At 63.7% G+C, this 20,736-nt stretch overlaps 1 protein-coding gene and 2 long non-coding RNA genes across 14 annotated transcripts in view; 2 read left to right on the top strand and 1 right to left on the bottom strand.

The window, feature by feature from the left end:
* Positions 1-2,869, top strand: part of AGRN (agrin) — a 35,601-nt gene extending 32,732 nt beyond the window's left edge. For 8 of the 12 annotated variants that reach the window (XM_054558277.2, XM_054558312.2, XM_054558305.2 and 5 more), the window contains 4 exons: positions 217-249; positions 498-722; positions 1,194-1,297; positions 1,570-2,869. In XM_054558277.2, the coding sequence (XP_054414252.1) occupies positions 217-249; positions 498-722; positions 1,194-1,297; positions 1,570-1,727 (520 nt within the window). In that variant the 3' untranslated portion in view covers positions 1,728-2,869. The remainder of the gene's footprint in view (positions 1-216; positions 250-497; positions 723-1,193; positions 1,298-1,569) is intronic. The other 4 variants (XM_054558322.2, XM_054558319.2, XM_054558298.2 and 1 more) reach the window with 1 other exon arrangement.
* Positions 2,870-6,354: 3,485 nt separating this feature from the next.
* LOC129060097 (uncharacterized) lies at positions 6,355-15,561 on the top strand. The gene is made up of 3 exons (XR_008526520.1): positions 6,355-6,429; positions 14,330-14,434; positions 15,427-15,561. It is a non-coding gene; the product is annotated as an uncharacterized LOC129060097 (long non-coding RNA).
* LOC129060096 (uncharacterized) lies at positions 15,467-18,267 on the bottom strand. The gene is made up of 2 exons (XR_008526518.1): positions 17,189-18,267; positions 15,467-15,659 (listed from the first exon to the last, which is right to left on the bottom strand). It is a non-coding gene; the product is annotated as an uncharacterized LOC129060096 (long non-coding RNA).
* Positions 18,268-20,736: the final 2,469 nt, after the last annotated feature.

Below are 20,736 nucleotides of genomic sequence, written 5' to 3'. Positions count from 1 at the left end.
TCATGTCTGCGCCCTCACGTGTTTCGTGTCCGCACGGTGTCTGCGCAAGCATGTGTAGGTGTCCCTGCTGGGCTCTTTGGTGGGCGGCCAATGATCCTCGAGGTCACGCATGTCTTCTGTGGGTGCCTGCTCCTTGCACCCCACAGTGTTGAGACGGGTTTGCATTGGCCCCACCTGTCCCCTGCTCACCCGCCTCCCTCTCTTCCTGCTTCTAAGCCCCGAAACTCTGGATTCCGGGGCCCTTCACAGGTGAGCACGTGGCAGCAGTGCCTGCAGACCCCCGGCTGGCCCATCTGTCCCCCCGCCCCTCTCTCTGCCAGGCTGCCCCTGTCTCCATCCTTCTTCTCCCTCCCAGTGTCGGTGTCTGCCCACCAGCCACCCCTGGGTCCCATCACAGCCCTTGTGGCCTCTGCAGCTGGGGCCCTTGTCCTCCCACCTCCCCCACCCTGTCCTGTTGCCACCTTCCTAGAGGCCCTGACCTGCCCTCTGCCCTCCAGCGAGAAGGCACTGCAGAGCAACCACTTTGAACTGAGCCTGCGCACTGAGGCCACGCAGGGGCTGGTGCTCTGGAGTGGCAAGGCCACGGAGCGGGCAGACTACGTGGCGCTGGCCATTGTGGACGGGCACCTGCAGCTGAGCTACAACCTGGGCTCCCAGCCCGTGGTGCTGCGTTCCACCGTGCCCGTCAACACCAACCGCTGGTTGCGGGTCGTGGCACATAGGTGAGTAGGGAACCCAGCGTGCCAAGAATAGTGGTGAGGGCTGCCCAGATTTGCCCAGCTGGGCTGTGTCCAGTCACTTGTGGCCAGGGGCCAGGGAGGACACGCCTTGCTGCCTGAGCCAAGGTCACTGCTAGTGCGGGGAGGAAGCGCCAAGAAGATGCACGAGAAGCAATGATCAGTTTCCAGGTCTGAAAGGCATCCCGGCCCTGCCCAGAGCCTGCCAGGAGTCGCTCCGGTCCGAGCCTGGCCCTCGCCTCCAGCAAAGCTTGAGCTGCAGGAATGTCCCCAGCCATGGCTCCCAGTGCCCTCCTTGGGGTCAAGGCCACCTCATCCTTGCCCCCAGGGGTGACACCTGGGGGGGTTCTCTAGGCTGAGGCACCTGCAGGGCATAGGAAGGATGCAGGGCTTATGGTCTAGAGGAGGCAGAGGGAACTCTGGGGTCTGATGGTCTCCCCCTCCCTGCACACCCAGGGAGCAGAGGGAAGGTTCCCTGCAGGTGGGCAATGAGGCCCCTGTGACCGGCTCTTCCCCACTGGGCGCCACGCAGCTGGACACTGATGGAGCCCTGTGGCTTGGTGAGTGTTTGGGGGAGACTGGAGAGGGATGCCCAAGGGTCTCATGATATCCGAGGGACAGACTCCACCCCTCAGCGCCCGCCCTTGAGTCAGGGAGCATGTGAGCCGGCGGGCTGGGCTCTCTCTTCTCCCGCTGTAGCCCCTGCAGTTCCCAGTGCTGTGGGGCCGGGAGGCGGGTGCCCAGGTGTGGCCTCCCTGCTGGTCACCTGCTCGTTGGGGTGCCCATCAGCATCACTGAGTTAGCCGGGTGACTCCCACTGTCTGTGCTGCAGGGGGCCTGCCGGAGCTGCCCGTGGGCCCAGCACTGCCCAAGGCCTACGGCACAGGCTTTGTGGGCTGCTTGCGGGACGTGGTGGTGGGCCGGCGCCCGCTGCACCTGCTGGAGGACGCCGTCACCAAGCCAGAGCTGCGGCCCTGCCCCACCCCATGAGCTGGCACCAGAGCCCCGTGCCCGTTGTAATTATTTTCTATTTTTGTAAACTTGTCGCTTTTTGATATGATTTTGTTGCCTGAGTGTTGGCCGGAGGGACTGCTGGCCCGGCCTCCCTTCCATCCAGGCAGCCGTGCTGCAGACAGACCTGGTGCCGAGGCATGGACAGGCGAGGTGGCAGCGTGGAGGGCTCGGCGTGGACGGCAGCCTCAGGACACACACCCCTGCCTCAGGGTGCTGAGCCCCCGCCTCGCACTGCACCTGCCCCCCGGTGTCCCCGCCGGGAAGCAGCCCCAGCTCCTGAATCACCCTCGCTCCGTCAGCCGGGGCTCGTGTCCCATAGAGGAAGGGGCTGCTGAGGTCTGATGGGGCCCTTCCTCCGGGCGACCCCACAGGGCCTTTCCAAGCCCCCATTTGAGCTGCTCCTTCGTGTATGTGCTCTGGGCCCTGCCTTGGCCTCCTGTGCCAATACTGTGACTTCGAAACAATGTTACTGCTGGGCAGCTCTGCATTGCTCCAGTGCTGCCTGCGCCAGCCCCAGGCTGCTGAGGAGCAGAGGCCAGACCAGGGCTGGTCTGGGTGCCCTGACCCTCAGCTGGCCGTGCCCAACCACCCTGGACGTGGCCGTATCCCTCTGCCACATCCTAGGCCCTGCGAGGGGCTATCGAGAGGAGCTCACTGTGGGATGGGGTTGACCTCTGCTGCCTGCCTGGGTATCTGGGCCTGGCCACCGGCTGTGTTCATGTGTTGATTTTATTTGACCCCTGGAGTGGTGGGTCTCATCTTTCCCGTCTCGCCTGAGAGCGGCTGAGGGCTGCCTCACTGCAAATCCTCCCCACAGCGTCAATGAAAGTCGTCCTTGTCTCAGAATGACCAGGGGCCAGCCAGTGTCTGACCAAGGTCAAGGGGCAGGTGCAGCAGTGGCAGAGATGGCTCCGAAGCCAGAAATGCCTTAAACTGCAACGTCCCGTCCCTTCCCCACCCCCATCCCATCCCCACCCCCAGCCACAGCCCCAGCCCAGTCCTCCTAGGAGCAGGACCCCATGAACCGGGCGGCGGGTGGGGGCTGGGCGCCATGTTACTAACTCTAGTACGTTTCTGTGTCGATCGCTGTGAAATAAAGTCTGAAAACTTTAAAAGCATTGCTTGTGTCCATCCTCACCAGCGCCCTGGCCCATTGGCTTCTTGCTCAGCTTTGTGGTGGGAGCACGGACTTGGAGCTCCCTTGGGTGGCCCTGGATGGAGCCAGGCCCTGCACAGGGCTCCTTGTGGCTGATGAGGCCCTGAGTGGGGAGCACACACTGCTGAGCACTGTGGGAGGCGGGGCCGTGGAGGCAGGAGGCTCTCCGGCGTGCACGTGTGGGTGCGTGTACGTGTGCACGTGTGGGTGGGTGTGCCTGTGAGTGCGTGTGCCCGCTCTCTGGCGTGCACGTGTGGGTGCATGGGCGTGTGGGTGCGTGTGCCTGCTGTCCGGCGTGCACATGTGGGTGCGTGTACGTGTGGGTGCATGTGGGTGCGTGTGCCTGCTCTCCGGTGTGCACGTGTGGGTGCGTGTGCCTGCTCTCAGGTGTGCACATGTGGGTGTGTGTGCGTGTGGGTGAGTGTGCCTGTTCTCCGGCGTGCACATGTGGGTGCGTGTGCCTGCTCTCCGGCGTGCACGTGTGGGTGTGTGTGCCTGCTCTCCGGCGTGCACGTGTGGGTGTGTGTGCCTGCTCTCCGGCGTGCACGTGTGGGTGTGTGTGCCTGCACACATAATTGGCCCACGTCTGTGTCAGAGCACAGGGTTGGGAGGAGGCTGCATCCGGGGCTGGAAGGGCCTGGGGGGAGCCAGGGTGTGTGGGGCTGTTGGGCAGCCTTTTCACTGCCCCAGGTGTGCAGAGCCAATCCTTGGCACTGCTGGAAGCCCCTAACTAGAAACCCCTGGGGTAGTTGGGCTCCTGGACTCCCTCTAACCTGCTTCCTAAATTAGTGTGTGGGTGAGAGCGCTGCAGAAGCTGAGCCTCAGGGAAGGGCACGGTGGCTCACACCTGTCATCCCAGCACTTTGGGAGGCTGAGGCTGGAGGATCGCTTGAGGCCAAGAGTTGGAGACCAGCTTGGGCAACATAGTGAGACCCCATCTCGGCAAAAAAAATTTTCTTTAATTAGCCAGGCATGGTGGTACACACCTGTAGCTCCAGCTACTCAGGAGGCTGAGGCAGCAGGATCACTTGAATCCAGGAGGTTGAGGCAGCAGCGAGCTATGATTGCACCACTGCACTCCAGCCTGGGTGACAGAGCGAGAGCCTGTCTAAAAAACAGAGCTGGCACCCAGCACCAGCAGATGTGAGCCCTGGGGAGAAGCAGGGGAAGAAGGGGTGGGGTGTGTGGCCAGCTGGGTGGCCCTTCACAAACTGCTGGCTCTTATGAAAAATAACAAAGTGTACTTTTCTGTTTTGTATTAATGATTTTAAAAAAAAGGCCAGGTGCGCTGGCTCAACATGGTGAAACCCCGTCTCTACTAAAATACAAAAACTGGCTGGGCGTGATGGCGGGTGCCTATAGTCCCAGCTACTCCAGAGGCTGAGATGGGAGAATTGCTTGAACCCAGGAGATGGTGGTTGCAGTGAGCCAAGATCATGCCATTGCACTCCAGCCTCAGTGACTGAACAAGACTCTTGTCTCAAAAAAAAAAAGAAAGAAAACCACAAAAACATGGAAATAACAAAAGAAAAAGAACACCAATGGCTGGGCACATTGGCTCATCCCTATAATCCCAGCACTTTGGGAGGCTGAGGCAGGCGGATCACCTGAGGTCAGGAGTTCAACACCAGACTGGTCAACATGGTGAAACCCTGTATCTACTAAAAACACAAACATCTGGGCGTGGTGGCAGGCATCTGTAATCCCAGCTACTCGGGAGGCTGAGGCACAAGAATCGCTTGAACCCGGGAGGCAGAGGTTGCAGTGAGCCGAGATTGCACCACTGCACTCCAGCGTGGGTGACAGAGCGTGACTCCCTTTCAAAAAAAAAATGAAAACGAAAAAGAAGATAATACCCACCAGCTGCACACCCAGGAGATCTCATGCGTCTGGGTGTTTGCTTTCTGGGCCTTTCATCACTTGGTCCTCTGGGGACATGCTGACCGACCCTGTGTGCCTGGCAGGTGTCAGGCACTGGGGGTCCGGGAGGAGAGAGTCTAGGAGCGGTGGCCACACACAGGTCGCTGACTGTGAGGGGCCAGGGTGGGGCAGACTAACTTTGGGCTTCAGGAAAGGTCCAGGGAAAACACGCCCAAACCCAGACTGAAGCATGAGAAGGGGAGGGCAGGTGAGGAGGCCATAAGTGGAGCATGTGGTGTGGGTCCATCGGACGGTGTGCAGGGCCCTGTGGCTTGACAAAGGAATCTTTCAGCAGGAAGCGGAGGCGTAGGAGCGGCCAGAGGCCAGCGTGCAGGACAGAGGCCACAGGTCAGAGCGGCAGGGGCTGGACAGAGATGGGCAGGGCAGGTCCAGCGGGGCTGCGTGGGCCTGGGGAAGAGAGCTGGGGGCGCTGCCTGAGGAGCTGTGGGAGGCTCCCGGAGGGCTCCAAGCAGGAGGCCACCAGATTTCATGAGGACGCCCTGGCTGGGACAGGGTGCTCGGCTGCAGGGGGAGCAGAGGGAGGGATTTGGGGGAGAATGGGCGGGTCGAGGGGGGTGAGAAGAGGCGCTCAGGGAGGTGGAGATGGAGCTGGAGGCACCGGAGCTTTGGGTGGATTCGCCCTGATGCGTCTGGAAGGATGGCTGGGCTGGGGAAGCTGGGGTCCCCTGAGTGGGGTCCAGGGGGCCGAGGGGTGCCAGGCAGGGAGAGGCTGGGCTGAAGCCTGGGGCAGGTGCTCCTGCTGGGTGTTGCCCAGGAGGGGAGAAAAAGCCCCGACGCCAGAAATGGAGGAGGGAGGAGGACCTCGGAGGGGAGGAGGAAGAGGCGCAGAACCAGGAGAGGGAGTTTGGGAAGCAACCGCTGCGGAGCGCGCAGGACCCAGAGGACTCAAAGGGGACCTGGAGGGTGACGAGGCCTTCCGTGGCCGGGGGTGAGGAGGAGGGAAGCCGCGCGGGCGGACAGGCGCTGGTGGGTCCCAGGTTGGAGGCTGTGGGTCTGAGAGGCGGAAGCCCAGGGGAGCCCGGGGCCACCCCTGAAAAGGATGGCAGCTGAGTGCAGGCGGGGGAGAGGCGCCCGTGTCCGGGACGGGCCGCGGTGGGAGCTCGACTCCGGAAACCGGCGGGCCTGGGGCTGGGACCTGCAGGGAGGCGGACGCGGCACACCCAGGGAGGCCCGTCCCGCGGACCCCGCCCCGCCCCCCAGCCTGGAGCGCCCCCCCGGCCCCGGTCCGCAGTGGAGGCAGCCCCGGAAAAGCCAGAGGGTCTTGGAATGGAGCGTGGGACGGAGCCGCCTGCAGAGCCCGCGACCGGCGACCCGGCTGCCCGCGGGACCCCCGGCTTTGAAGCGGGGACGGCGGGAGCTTCTGCGTGCAGCCCAACCTCCCAGGCGCCCAGCAAGACTGGCTGGCGCGGACCCTTTAAGAAAGCCGGGGGCGTGGCCTCGGGGCGGGGCCCGGGGCGGGGCATCGGGGGCGAGGCTTCGGGGGCGGGGCCCAGGCAGGGCCTTCGCGGAGCTGCCAGAGGATGCGGCCGCCCAGAGCGCACCCCGAGCGCCGGCGAGCGGCGCGGTGAGACCCTCGTGCAGGTGAGCCCGGCGCACGGCGGCCCAGAATCCTGGACCCCAGGAGAAGCGCCTACGGCCCCGACAGGTGGGCGTGGCGAAATGCCACCCGGGACCTCCTCGTGCTCCCAGCTGGGTCACCCCTCAGACCCGGGGTCCTGGACGCCTGCCCTCCTCCACCCGCAGGCCCTGCCAGGACACTTTGGTCCCTGGCCCGCCAGGCCTGGCCTCACTCAGGCGGGTGGAAAGGGCTGCAGATGTTGGACCTGGGTGAGGGTCAGCAGCACCCCGACCGCTGCACCCCACCCCCTCCTCGTGGTCTGCAGGTCAACGTCACCTCTGTGAACACCACTCGGCCCTGGGGCTCCTATGCAGCAGGGCAGGGCTGGCGGGGTTGTGCCTGGTGCGTGTCTTGCTGCAATGCTGGTGTCTGGGTCCTGGGCCCCTCAGGGGTGGGCCCGCCGAGCTCCTGGGTTCCCTGTGCTTCAGGGGCTGGGGAGGCAAACGTGGCTGTGGCTGTGGCTGGTGTTGGAGGCAGAGCCCACCGTGGTCGTGGTTCCTCCCGGCCCCTGAGGGGCCAGCCCTGGGGGCTGCGAGAGAGACCTTGAGGTTCTAGGGAGGGAGAAGGGGAGGGCACTTCCGGTGCTCTGAGACCCTCTCCCTGGTCTGCACACACCGCCCCGGCGTGGGGGAAAGCAGCCCCCTTATCGTGTGTGTGTGTGTGTGTGTGTATACGCAGCCCCCATACCGTGTGTGTGTGTTTACGCGGCCCCCATACCGTGTGTGTGTGTTTTTGTATGTGTATGTGTGTTTGTGTATGTGTGTGTTTGTGTGTGTGTTTTTGTATGTGTATGTGTGTTTGTGTGTGTATGTGTGTATGTTTGTGTGTTTTTGTATGTGTATGTTTGTGTATGTGTGTATGTGTTTGTGTGTTTTTGTATGTGTATGTGTGTTTGTGTATGTGTTTGTGTTTTTGTGTATGTGTGTATGTGTTTGTGTGTGTGTTTGTGTTTCTGTATGTGTGTTTATGTGTATGTTTGTGTGTGTGTTTTTGTATGTGTATGTGTGTGCATGTATGTGTTTGTGTGTTTTTGTATGTGTTTGTGTGTATGTGTGTATGTGTGTGTTTTTTTGTGTGTGTATGTGTTTGTGTATGTGTGTATGTGTTTGCGTGTATGTGTGTATGTGTGTTTGTGTTTTTATGTGTGTGTTTGTGTGTGTGTATGTGTGTGTGTGTTTGTGTGTGTGTGTGTTTTTGTGTATGTATGTGTGTATGTGTGTGTGTTTTTGTATGTGTGTGTGTGTATGTGTATGTGTGTGTGTGTGTGTGAGCTGTATGCACATTGACAAGCCATTCACGAACCCTCCAACGTACACTTCTCCTCAGGGGGAGTCCCAGTGTCCCAGGGCTGGAGCCATGCCCCATACGGATCAGATGCCAAGACCAGGGTCATGCAGGGAGCTGCAGCAGCCGGTGGCCAGTCTGGGTCAGGCTGACCTCTCGGGTGACCGCATCTGTCTGGTGTCATTAGACCTGTCGGGGGACCTTGGGGGCCTGAAGCCCAGCATGTCCCACCCACCGCCAGTCCCCCCGCCCCTCCCGCTGTGGGTCACGCCACCAGGGCAGAGCTGAGCCACTGGCCCACATGGAGCCAGGACCCCTTCAGCTCAGAAGTGACCCTGGGCCCTCTAGAGAGGGTCCAGGCCTTCCAAGCCCCTCTCTTGCCTGAGCAGCACCACGGGAGGGAGGGATGGGAGCCGGGAACCTGGGCCTTCCCCTCCTCCTCCATGCCTGCTGGGCACCCGGCTCCACCTCCAGGCCCAGGTGTGAGGACCAGGCTCAGCCTGGGATTGCGGTGGGCTGGCCGGAGCAGGGAGTGGGGTTGGCGGTGATGCTGGGGGCGGTGGTCTGAGCTGCTGCAGCCTCGGGGCCCCACCCCTGGGGATTTCCATGCGACAGACTCGGTGGCAGCTTTCGGGCAGGAGAGGGGATGGAAAGTATGATGGAAGGTCCCCACAAGGACAAATAAGGTCTCTCTCCGCTCTGAGTCTCTGCCCGTTTCCCTGCCTCCACACCCTGGGCATCACCCATCTTGGGGCGGAGGCTGAGGCTGCGGAGCTGGGGAGGGGCAGCAGGTGTGGGATGTGGTTCAGCAGAGTGGGCGGACCATGCCGGGGGCAGAAGCTGCCTCCTGGGTTCCAGTCCCTTCCCCCGGCCCTGCAGCTTTTCAGTCACCACGTGGCACTCCTCCTCCAGGAAGCCTTCCCTGGTAGCCTCCCCCATGGCCACTCAGTGGGAACTACCCCCAGGTCTGGCTCCCCCACGGAGCCAGTTTCATGGGAAGGAGCTTAGGGCCCCAAGTCCAGCAAGTGCCCAGGATGTGCCTGGCTGGCGATCCCCTCTTCCCCACAGGCCAGGTGTAGACAGAGGTGTTGCTCACTGCTGGGTGGCCCTGCACAGATCATCTGAGCTCCGGAGCCTCCCTGAACCAGTGTGTATGCCCTGGGGTGCCATGAGGTTGGAAGGGCGCCGACCTCACAGGCTCTCGTCTAGAGGTGAAGACGCAGGGACAGAGTGAACGCAAATGTGGAGGCGCTGCCTGCCGTGATCAGCGCTGAATGCAGAAGCGGGGACAGGGATGGGGCTGCGGGGCCAGCCCGGGAGGACCCCTCTGGAGGTGTGTGCCGTGCCTTATGGGGCAGGCCAAGGTGGCTGGCCAGGCCGGAGTGGACAGAACTTTGCGTTTCCCGAGAGCCATAGAGGCCAACACTGAGCTGTAAGCAGCTCTGACGTGCAGTTCCTGAGAGTCTCCTGTCTGCCGTGGCTTGGCTGTGGGGTCAGAGTCATGCAGAACGGAATCAATAGTCCCGGCAGGACCAGGCGGTTGGGGGAGAAGTGGTCGGCTCTGGGCACCGTTTTTTTTTTTTGAGATGGCATCTTGCTGTGTCACCCAGGCTGGAGTGCAGTGGCGCGGTCTCGGCTTACTGCAACCTCCACCTCCCGGATTCACGCAATTCTCCTGCCTCAGCCTCCAGAGTAGCTGGGATTACAGGTGTACGCCACCACACCTGGCTAATTTTTGTATTTTTAGTAGAGACGGAGTTTCGCCATGTCAGCCAGGCTGGTCTTCAACTTCTGACTTCGTGATCCACTCTGCTGGGATTACAGGTGTGAGCCACTGCGTGTGGCCTCTGGGCACCTTTTGAAGGTAGGACGAGAGGAACTGATGGATCGGAGCCGGCAGGGAGCGCCGAGGGGGCCCGGGGGCAGGGCCGCCACCCTTGCCTGCGTGGGGAAGATACTGCTGACTTTCCAAACGGAGTTGCTGAAACCAGGTGTCTGAGTTTGGAGCTCAGAGAAGAGGTGGCGCTGGACTGGCTGAGACTCTGTGCAGACAGAAGAGCCAGGGCCTGGGTCCCATCGAGGGCTCCAAAAGAGGAGGAGGACAAAGGGCCCTGGCCAGGGCAAGGTGGGAAGCCGGGAAGTGCAGCCTCCACAGAGCCTCACAGAGAAGGCACCATTGGAAGAAGGTGGCACTGACGGCCTCGGAGGCTGCTGAGGACCGGCTGGGCCCCGAGGTCCATGGCAACCCTGAGAGCCAAGTCCTCCATGGGCTTGGAGGGCAGGACACGGCTCTGGAGATGCGGGAGAGGACTGGCCGTGCCAACCAGCACCACGGTGTTCCTGAGCAGCGGCAATGTTGCTGTTGCTGAATTTTATTATTGTTAATTAATTTATTTATTTTTATTTTTTGATACTGAGTTTTGCTCTTGTTGCCCAGGCTGGAATGCAGTGGCGTGATCTCGGCTCACCACAACCTCCACCTCCCGGGTTCAAGCAATTCTCCTGCCTCAGCCTCCCGTGTAGCTGAGATTACGGGTGCCCACCACCACACCTGGATAATTTTGTATTTTTAGTAGAGATGGGGTTTCACCATGTTGGTCAGGCTGGTCTCAAACTCCTGACCTCAGGTGATCCGCCTGCCTCGGCCTCCCGAAGTGCTGGGGTTTCAGGCATGAGCCATCGCGCCCAGCCATGAATTTTAATTCATTCCCATTTACAAATCACACAGCCATACAAACTTCTAACAGGAGAAGTTGTGCTCAGAGGGGAGCAGAGGGGCAGGAGCTGCAAGGAGTGGAGGCAGGGCCTGAAGGAGGAGGAGGAGCTGGGGCTCCGGGAGAGGGACCTGGCCAGAGTGGGCTGGAGCCAGGGATGGGGTCCCCAGGGGGACCAGCCAGGACCTGCAGGTGCTGCAGAGGAGGGGAGATCTTGGCTCCATTCTCAGGGGTGAGAGCCTGTGGAGGCCTTTATTTTTTATTTCTTCTTAAGTGAGATGAGGTCTGGCTATGTTGCCCAGGCTGGTCTTGAACTCCTGGGCTCAAGCAATCCACCGGCCTCCTGAGTAATTGGGATTATAGGCATGAGCCTGGTCATGGGGGCCTTTAACAGAGACTGCGGTGAGGCCTCCGTCCTAGAAAGAGCCCTGCAGCTGCCGTTTGTGGGGCGGAGGGGGCAGGACCGCCCTCAACCTTCCTCCTCCTCTGGACCAGCCATGGGGGCCGGAGCAGGGTCCGCCCAGGGCACAGCAACCCCCACCCATCCGTGCACAGGTTATGACTCCACTGACAACCAGGCCAGGCCAGCGTGGGGCGGAGGTCCTAGAGCCAGCAGGCCCCACCTGGGTATCATCTATGCAGCCAGGAGATGCCCAAGAGCCAGGTGTCCAGAAGCTGCCCCTGTGTGGACAGCACAGCCGGGGAAGACAGAGGGCTGGGGGAGCCCCATGTCCGCAGTTCCTTCTTCTGCTGCCTCCCTCCCTCCCCTTCCCTCCCTCCCTTGTCCCCATTCCCTCCCTCCCTCCCCCTTCCCTCCCTCTCTCCCCCGCTTCCTTCCCTCCCTCCCTCCCCACCATTCCCTCCCTCCCACATCCCCCTTCCCTCCCTCCCTCCCTCCCCTTCCCTCCCTCCCTCCCCTTCCCTTCCTCCCTTGTCCCCGTTCCCTCCCTCCCTCTCCCCCTTCCTTCCCTCCCTCCCTCCCTCCTTCCCTCCCTCCCTTCCTCCTTCCCTCCCTCCCTCCCACAACCCCTTCCCTCCCTCCCTCCCACAACCCCTTCCCTCCCTCCCTCCCTTGTCCCCATTCCCTCCCTCCCTCTCCCCCTTCCTTGCCTCCCTCCCTCACCACCATTCCCTCCCCCCCACATCCCCCTTCCCTCCCTCCCCCTTCCTTCCCTCCCTCTCACACCCCTTCCCTCCCTCCCTCCCCCTTCCCTCCCCCCCTTCCCTCCCTCCCCTCTTCCTTCCCTCCCTCCATCCTCCCCCTTCCCTCCCTCCCTCCCCCCTTCCCTCCCTCCCCCCTTCCTTCCCTCCCTCTCACACCCCCTTCCCTCCTTCCCTCCCTCCCTCCCACAACCCCTTCCCTCCCTCCCTCCCCTTCCCTCCCTTTCCTCCCCCTTCCCTCCCTCACTCCCTCCCCCTTCCCTTTCCCCCCTTCCCTCCCTCCCTCCCTCAGTCACTCATGGGTGTGGCTCTTTTTTGCTGACACTCTGGGCTCTGGGGCTGCCGCCTGAGTACAATGTAGTCCTGAGCTCCAGAGTCCAGTGCCACAAAAGTAAGGAGCAGTTGTGATCTCGGACGTGGGCTCCGGGGCAGCCCTGACCTCATGGGGGGCTGCGGACGAGGAAGGTCCTAGGACAGGGTGGCTGTTCACCAGGAAGGGGCAGGGCTGCAGCCTCAGCCTCCCCTCCAGATGCTGGCAGCACCAGCCTCTGCCTGCATGGGGCCCCGAGGTTTGCAGAGCCAAGATCCAGCTCCTCAGTGACATCCCCCGAGCTTCCTGACCTGCCCTGAGACACGGAGCGCGGTTCCCAGGGGCCGCACAGGCATCCGCCGGCCTCTCGCCCCCCTCCCTGTGCACCCCCCACCGCCGTCCCTCTACTGAGTGTCTCAATTCTAGTGTTACAGACCTGGGACACCACAGTGCGGGGAACAGCTTCTGCCCTCTGGGAGATGAGAACCCGTCGTCAGGCAGCTGGGCTGCTGAAACAGTGACCATAAGCTGGGCGAGCAGGAGCTCCTTCCCTCAGCTCTGGAGGCTGGAAGTCCGAGATCCTGGCCGTGGAGGTTGGGAGGGGTGGAGTGGACGGGGCTGCTGACAGCCTCGGGGGCGTGTGGAGAAGGAGGGAGCTCCAGTGGCCCCAGGCCCTGCCACTTGGGGGAGAATTCCAGCCCTTCCTTGTCCCTGGGACCCCACAGCCCCTGGCCAGTGGCCATTCCCGGCTTCGAGCACAGTGGCCTCAAGCCACCATCGTGGGTGTTACCGTGGAAACAATGAGGGAGGTTTGTGTGGGGCCAGATTCCTCCTCTGGGCACTGACGTGCTCTCCCCACTCCAGGTGGTTTCACCCCAACGTCGGCAGGGTGGAGGCGGAGAAGCTGTTCCTATCCAGAGGTCAGCGTGGGGACTTCCTTGCCAGGCCCAGTGAGAGCAGCCCAGGGGGCTTCACGCTGTCCGTCATGGGGGGTGGGCCCTGGCTGGGCATGGACAGGGTCTGGTTGAAGGCCTCGTGGGGTCTGGACACCCTCAGCTGGGGGCCTGGGGCAATTCACTCCTGGGTCCTCCTGGAGGACCGGTGGGCAGCTTCCTGGACACGAGGACTTGGTGCAGGGGGCCGATGCACTGGGAAGGTGGTGAGAGTTGGACGTGGTGCTGGGTGGCCTGTGGACAGGAAGGAACTATTTAGAGAGGCCCTTGGGGAGGGCTCATTGAGTCAGGGGCTCAGCAGGACCCTTTGCTCCCCTGTGAGGGGCCTGGGGACAGGCAGGGCCTCCGTGGCTGTGACTGTGTTGCCAGAGCCTGGGGGTGCTGCTCCGGGAGTGCAGCGGGGTTCCCATTGAGCTCTGGTACCCGCTGGGCTGCCAGGACCCCATGTCGGAGTGGTGAGCCCTGGCCCAGCATCCGTGTGTCAACACACGTGTGTGCGTGTGCATATGTGTTTGTGTGTCCATGTGTGTGTCCATGTGTGTGTGTTCCTGTGTGTTCATGTGTTCGTGTGTGTGCGTGTGCATGTGTGTGTGTGCATGTGCATGTGTGTGTATGCATGTGCCTGCATCCTGAGGGATGGCATCTGCTAAGCACTGGTTCAGGCCACGGCTGCAGCAAAGCAGAGGGTGCAGGGTCCTGCACCTGCCTCCCTCAGGCCTCCTTCCTTCAGGTCTCAGACACTGGAGTCCAGGGTGACTCAGGGAAGCCGGTGCCTCCCCTGGCCCCATCCCTGCACTCCTGGCTGGTGCCCTGGGCTGAGCCGGTTCCTCCAGCCTCAGTTTCCCCACTGCAGGGGGCTGCATCTGCAGGGAAGGAGACCTGGTCTGGAGAGGCCCCTGGCCCCTCCTCGCTGAGGACCAGGCTGCCACCTGGTGGCCACCCACCCCTGCAGCACCTGCCTGCCTCCTGCAGGCTCCTGGAGGGGGCGAGGGCCAGAAAGGCGGGCAGAGCAGCTCTGGGGCCTGGGTGGGGGTGCTGCCTGGACCCCCAAGGTCTGCGTATGTCTCGCTAAGCCTTCTGCCCCATCCGTGTGTGTCTCTCCCCCTCGCCTGGCCAGGCCGTGGCCTCCAGCCTCACCTGTGCTCCCCTATGCCTGGGCCAGGTGGTACCACGCCTGTCTGTCTGGCAAGGAGGCTGAGAAGCTGCTGCTGCAGAAGGGGAGTCCGGGCAGCTTCCTGGTGCATGAGAGTCAGAGCAATCCTGGTGACTTCCCGCTGTCAGCACTGATGCAGGGGTGGGACAAGGCGTAGGGCGCAGGCCGCCAGCCACGGGTCACGCACATCATGACTCACTTCCAGGTGGGAGGGGGCGGCGAGCTGGGGCGGCCTCTGGGAAGGGTGGGCGGCCTTGGCCAGACCCCTCACCGCCGCCCCCACAGCAGGACGAGAAGTGGGAGACGGGGAGCGCTTTGACACCCTCGGAGACCCGGTGGAGCATGAAGAGCCCGATGATGGGGAAGGTGGGGGCCATTGTGCACCTCAAGCAGGTAAGCCCCTCCACAGCCTTATCCAGGCACAGGGTGGGCACAGCCTCACCCAGGAAAGCAGCTGGGCGTCCACTGGGGTCAGGGAAGACCCCCTACCAGGGGAGCCCCCAGGCGCCTGAATGGCCATGGGAAGGAAAACCTACCAGCCCCTCCATGTGTCCTCCTGGCGCATGGCAATCTCCATGACCCGACGAGGGTGCGGGGCCCGGGGCAGGGCGTCCAGGTGCAGGGCGGCGGGGCCCGGGGCAGGGCGTCCAGGTGCAGGGCGGCGGGGCCCGGGGCAGGGCGTCCAGGTGCAGGGCGGCGGGGCCCGGGGCAGGGCGTCCAGGTGCAGGGCGGCGGGGCCCGGGGCAGGGCGTCCAGGTGCAGGGCGGCGGGGCCCGGGGCAGGGGGTCCAGGTGCAGGGGTGCGGGGCCCGGGGCAGGGTGGCCAGGTGCAGGGGTGCGGGGCCCGGGGCAGGGTGGCCAGGTGCAGGGGTGCGGGGCCCGGGGCAGGGTGGCCAGGTGCAGGGGTGCGGGGCCCGGGGCAGGGTGGCCAGGTGCAGGGCTGCGGGGCCCGGGGCAGGGTGGCCAGGTGCAGGGCTGCGGGGCCCGGGGCAGGGTGGCCAGGTGCAGGGCTGCGGGGCCCGGGGCAGGGTGTCCAGGTGCAGGGCTGCGGGGCCCGGGGCAGCTGCCCTCGGTGGGAGGGGTGTGGTGGGGTCTACGGGGCCCTGGGCCCCCCTAAGCTTAGATGCAGGCCTCTCCCTGGCAGCCCCTCGAGGCCACGAGGATCAGTGCTCGGAGCCTGGAGGGCTGTGTGCAGGAGTAGCAGGGCCACTGATGCCAGCAGGAAGGCCAGGCAGGGCTTCTGGGTGGAGTTCAAGGTGCATCCTGACTGCTGCCACCCTCAGACTCTGTCCCCTGGGGCTGGGGCAAGTGCCCGATGGGAGCGCAGGGTCTGGGACTGTAAGGTCCAGCCCTACGGAGCTTAGCAGGTGTTCTCCCCGTGTGCAGGATGAGAGATTGTAATAAATAAAGACACAAGACAAAGAGATAAAGAGAAAACAGCTGGGCCCCGGGGACCACTACCACAAAGACACGGAGACCGGTAGTGGCCCCAACGGCTGGGCTCACTGATATTTACTGCATACAAGACAAGGAGGCAGGGTAAGGAGGGTGAATCTTCTAAGTGATGGACAAGGTGAAGCAAGTCACGTGATCACAGGACAGGGATCCCTCTTAGGCAGCTGAAGCAGAGAGAGAAGGCGGCATACGTCAGCGTTTTCTTCTATGAACTTATAAGATCAAAGACTTTAAGACTTTCACTGTGTCTTCTACCGCTATCTACTACGAACTTCAAAGAGGAAGCAGGAGTACAGGAGGAGCATGAAAGTGGACAAGGAGTGTGACCATTGAAGCACCACAGGGAGGGGTTAGGCTTCCGGATGACTGCAGGCCGGCCTGGATGATATCCAGCCTCCCACAAGAAGCTGGTGGAGCAGAGTGTTCCCTGACTCCTCCAAGGAAAGGAGACTCCCTTTCGCAGTCTGCTAAGTAATGGGTGCCTTCCCAGGCACTGGCGTTACCGCTTGACCAGGGAGCCCTCAAGCGGCCCTTATGTGGGTGTGACAGAGGGCTCACCTCTTGCCTTCTATTCACTTCTGACAATATCCCTTCAGCACCTGACCCTATACCCGCCGGTTATTCCTAGATTATGTTAGTAATGCAACAAAGAGTAATATTAAAAGCTAATGATTAATAATGTTTATAATAATGACGGATAATTGTTCATGATCATTGCTGTATCTAATTTGTATTATGACTATTTTTATTCTAACTATTTTGTTTATTATACTGAAACAGTTGTGCCTTCAGTCTCTTGCCTCGGCACCTAGGTACTCTTCCGCCCACACGGGACGGGGTGGGGGTGGCCATCTCGGGCTCTGGGAAGGGGCCGGGGCTGTGAGCTGAAGGCTCCATCACCTCCAGATGCTGCAGCAGCAGGAATGCTGGTTCCTGTACCCTCGGAAGGAGGGGCAGAGGGTGGAGAACAAGCCCAAGAATCACTACAAGAACATCCTTCCCTGTGAGGGCGGAGGCCAGAGCGTCGGGCCTGGGGGAGGTGGGGGGCACACCAAGCATCTGCCACCGCTGACCTGAGGCTCCCCCTCTCATACCCTGGACCCTCCATCTCTGCTCACCACAGGGTCTGCGGGCAAAGAAGCAGGGTGGGGCCCTCGAGCTCTGCCCTGGAGAACTGAGCGGCACCTCCCTTCCCAGTTGACACCACCCTAGTCATCCTGCTCGATGAGGATGACAGCGGGCCTGGAGCCGACTACATCAGGGTGGGTGTGCGCGGGAGGCGGGGCCTGGGCTCATTGCTCCTGAGAGGCTCAGGAAGAACCAGGGTCCCCAGGGGAGGGGTGGGCGGCAGTCCCCAAGGGGTCCTCAGAGAGGCTGGACGGGCATTGGTCCTCAGCCCCTTGCTGGCCTGGAGTGAGGAGTGCGTTTGAGCCACCAGGGCTCCTTTGCATAACGTGTGTCGTTTGCATATCATTTGCATAACATTTGCACGGACTTGTTTGTCCTCTGTTAACAGCAGCAGTTGGCCTCATCCCCTTTCAGACTGACCCTGAGGAGGAGCCGGGCCATGGTGGGGGCAGGGTGTACATCCCGCGTGGCCCTGCCCCGCCGCACCTGCACCTGCACAGCCCTCGTGGCCCCCGCCCCGCCGCACCTGCACCTGCACAGCCCGCGTGGGCCCGCCCCGCCGCACCTGAACTGCACCACCATGGGCCCGGCCCGCGGCTCGCTGCTCTGGGCCCGGTTCACCTCGTCCCGGAAGCTGAGGACGCCGGCGGGATCGGCCCGGACGCCGTGGTCCGGCCAGAGGAAGTCCCGGAAGTGCTGCACCGTACGCTGTGGCTCCTCCCCGCGGGGCCCCGCGGGGGCAGGGTGTACATCGCCTGCAGGGCTGTCTGCAGGCCACGGTGGCTGCTTTCTGGGCCACGGTGCACCAGGAGAACACGCGTGTCATCGTCATGACCACCAGGGAGATGGAGCGGGGCCGGGCAGGGGTGCGGTGCCAATGCTCCCAGTGCCCATCCCACCCCGTGCATCTTCAGCTGCCCAAGGCCCTTCCCGACCGGGCCAAGGAGCCTGTGGGACGCCGTGGGAGTGGGGAGGCTCCCACAGAGCCCCGTGGCTGCACGTACACACCTGCGTCTCTGCAGGTCGCAGGGGCGGGGTGCCGGGGTGCTGCCAGCAAGGCTGATGCAAAGCGCTCCCCTCAGAACAAGTGTTTCCGGGACTGGCCAGAGCTGCCTGGCAGCCAAGAGTTCGGCCGTGTGCACGTGCGCTTCCTGGGTGAGGGCCAGACCCAGGGCTACTGCGTTCGGGAGCTGCAGGTGTGGCAGCCCGGCCAGGTGAGCCTGGCGGCAGTGGAGCGTGCCTGCTGTGGGCCTGCACTGGGAGACCCCCACACCTGCCTGCATCCAACCCCACTGCCTCTGGGGGCTTCCACACCCCTCAACCCAGGAGTTGCATTCCAAGCCTGGACAGGGGTCACTGACGTGGCCGCATTCTTAGCCCTGGGCTGGCGGCCGCTCCTCCCACACACCTCTCCAACTGCGGCTTTGGTCTCCATTGTATACCAGAGACGCCCATTTCTGTCCGGGGCAGATTACCTCCTGTTTCCTCCAGCCCCCGCCCAGTGTGTGTGTGTGTGTGGGGGGTGGGGTCCTCCAGGCCCCCATGGAGCCCTCACATTTGGTTTTTCCTTATAAAATAACTGTCCTCACAGCCTGCTTCTCCCGCCCCCAGCTCCCTCCCTCTTCCCTTCCCCAGGCACCTGAGCCACCTGGGGCCATCTCGGCGCCCCTCCCCATTTCCTCCCTCCTCCTCCTGCTCGCCTTGGCCCCCGCAGCCCCTCCTCTTGGGCACTCCCGGAAACCCAGCTGTGCCTCAGCCTCCTCTTCCCCCCCGCCCCTCCCACCCGGGGGTCGCACTCACCGCCTGCCCCGCTCAGGAGGAGTCACAGCGTACGGTGCAGCACTTCCAGTACTTCGGCTGGCCGGACCACGGCGTCCGGGCCGATCCCGCCGGTGTCCTCGGCTTCCGGGACGAGATGAACCGGGCCCACGGCAGCGAGCCGCGGGCCGGGCCCATGGTGGTGCACTTCAGGTGCGGCGGGGCGGGCCCACGCGGGCTGTGGAGGTGCAGGTGCGGCGGGACGGGCCCACGCGGGCTGTGCAGGTGCAGGTGCGGCGGGGCGGGCCCACGAGGGCTGTGCAGGTGCAGGTGCGGCGGGGCGGGCCCACGAGGGCTGTGCAGGTGCAGGTGCGGCGGGGCGGGCCCACGCGGGCTGTGGAGGTGCAGGTGCGGCGGGACGGGCCCACGCGGGCTGTGCAGGTGCAGGTGCGGCGGGGCGGGCCCACGAGGGCTGTGCAGGTGCAGGTGCGGCGGGGCGGGGCCACGCGGGCTGTGCAGGTGCAGGTGCGGCGGGGCGGGGCTACGAGGGCTGTGCAGGTGCAGGTGCGGCGGGGAGGGCCACGCGGGACGACGCGGGCGGAGCCATCGGGTGGGCGGGGGCGCCCCCGCCGCCGCCGCCGCCGCCGCCGCCGCCGCCGGCCCCCCCCCACTCTCATCAAAGGCCGCCTAGTTTGTCCTCAGCGCGGGCGTAGGACGCACCGGCAGCATCATCGTGATTGACATCCTGGGGGACGTCATCCGCAGGCAGGGCAAGCCGCTCCTCTCTGGGTCCCCCCACCCCGCCCTGCTATAGCCCCACCCCTCAGGACGACCCCACCGGGGCCGACAAGCCCCGCCCCTCATCCGTAGCCCCGCCCCTGCCTGCCGGCAGCTTCCCCCCATCCGTAGCCCCTCCGCAAGCACGCTTGTCCCCAGGGCTGGACTGCGACATCGACGTCCCGAAGACGATCCAGCTGGTTTGGCGGCACCGCTGGGGAATGGTGCAGACGGAGGCTCAGTACAAGTTCGTGTACCTGGCGCTGCAGCGGCACATCCAGGGCGAGCAACTGCGCCTGCGCGAGCAGGTGGGGGCGTGGCCTGTGCGGGGCGTGGCCTGTGCGGGCGTCGCCATGGTGACCGGCGGCCCCTCCCCCCAGCACGAGCTGCCTCAGGAGCGCGAGAACCAGAACGTGGGCGCCGCCCCCCGCGAGTCGGGTTGCAGCCCCCGGCCCGCGGCTCCCCGGGCGTCCCCGGTGTGAGTGGAGCGCTGGGGCCGGTCCGGAGTCCTCCGGGAGGGACTGGGACGTGCGGGGTGCGGGGTGCGGGGCTGAGCCGCTGCTCCGCGCGCAGGACCCCGCAGCCCTGGGACGGCGAGGACGCGAACCTGCGGAGCCGCGGGTGTCTGAGGAGCCGCAGGGAACCCCTGGCCTAGCCGCGCCCGCGTGTGGCAGGAGCCGCGGGCCGGGCCTGTGTCCAGGACAGAGCCACAAGCTTGTCCCCAGGCTCAGGGAGGTCCAGGGGCGGCAGACGGAGCGACAGGCTGCGAAGCCCACGGGTGACCACGTGTGAACCCGTGTGCGCCACCAGCTCGGCCACTCAGTGCGGGTCTGCCCTCACCACAGCTCCGGCCTGCCGGCCCCGCCTGCTCTCGTGGTCTGGGATGTGGCCCCGGTGAGGACCTGGCCCCATCAGTCACAGGGTGGATGTTTGTGGAGTGAGGTGTGTGTGACATATTCACGTGACCACCCGTGCAGCGTCACGCGCCTGGCCCTGCCGATGACAAGGGTGTGGGCCTGCGTGGCATGACTGCGTGTGTGACACAGAGTGATGTCGCTGTGACCCGTGGCTGCACTCCCCACATCACCGGCTTTCACAGCCTTCCAGTAAAGTGCTGTGTTCTCCCTTCTGTGTCTTCGTTGGGACCTGGGGCAAGGGTGGGTGTGGCCCCCACAGCTGGAGTCAGCTTCTGTGGGGCCTTCCCGAGCCCTCCCCACCCTGGACCAGAGGCCCAGCTGGTTGGAGCAGGAAGTAGTACCTGGGCTCTGGGGTCAGGGATGAGAAGGCTGAGGAGGCCTGCGTGAGCTGGAACTGGCTTGGGCCCTCCTGGCCGTGCCTGCCTGGTGGTGCAGGATTCCTGGGGCTGATGACAGACGGGGTAGGGCTGGGGTTGGCGAGCCTCCTGCCGACACCTCACGTAGCTGACCTCTGCCCCTTCCCCAGCCAGGCTGGCCCTGGGAGTTGCCGGAGAGTCAGTGGATCTGCAGGCTGCACACTGGCTGTTACCTTTGCTTCTGGGTTCCCACAGGGATCATGGTTCTGTGGTTCTCCAGTCAGGGACCCTAGCAGGGCCATGGG

This window comes from Pongo abelii, chromosome 1 (genome assembly GCF_028885655.2).
Source record: "Pongo abelii isolate AG06213 chromosome 1, NHGRI_mPonAbe1-v2.0_pri, whole genome shotgun sequence".
Taxonomy (NCBI): Eukaryota; Metazoa; Chordata; class Mammalia; order Primates; family Hominidae; genus Pongo; species Pongo abelii.
The sequence above is the reverse complement of the archived record's forward strand: the minus strand, read 5'-3'. Positions and strand labels throughout refer to the sequence as shown.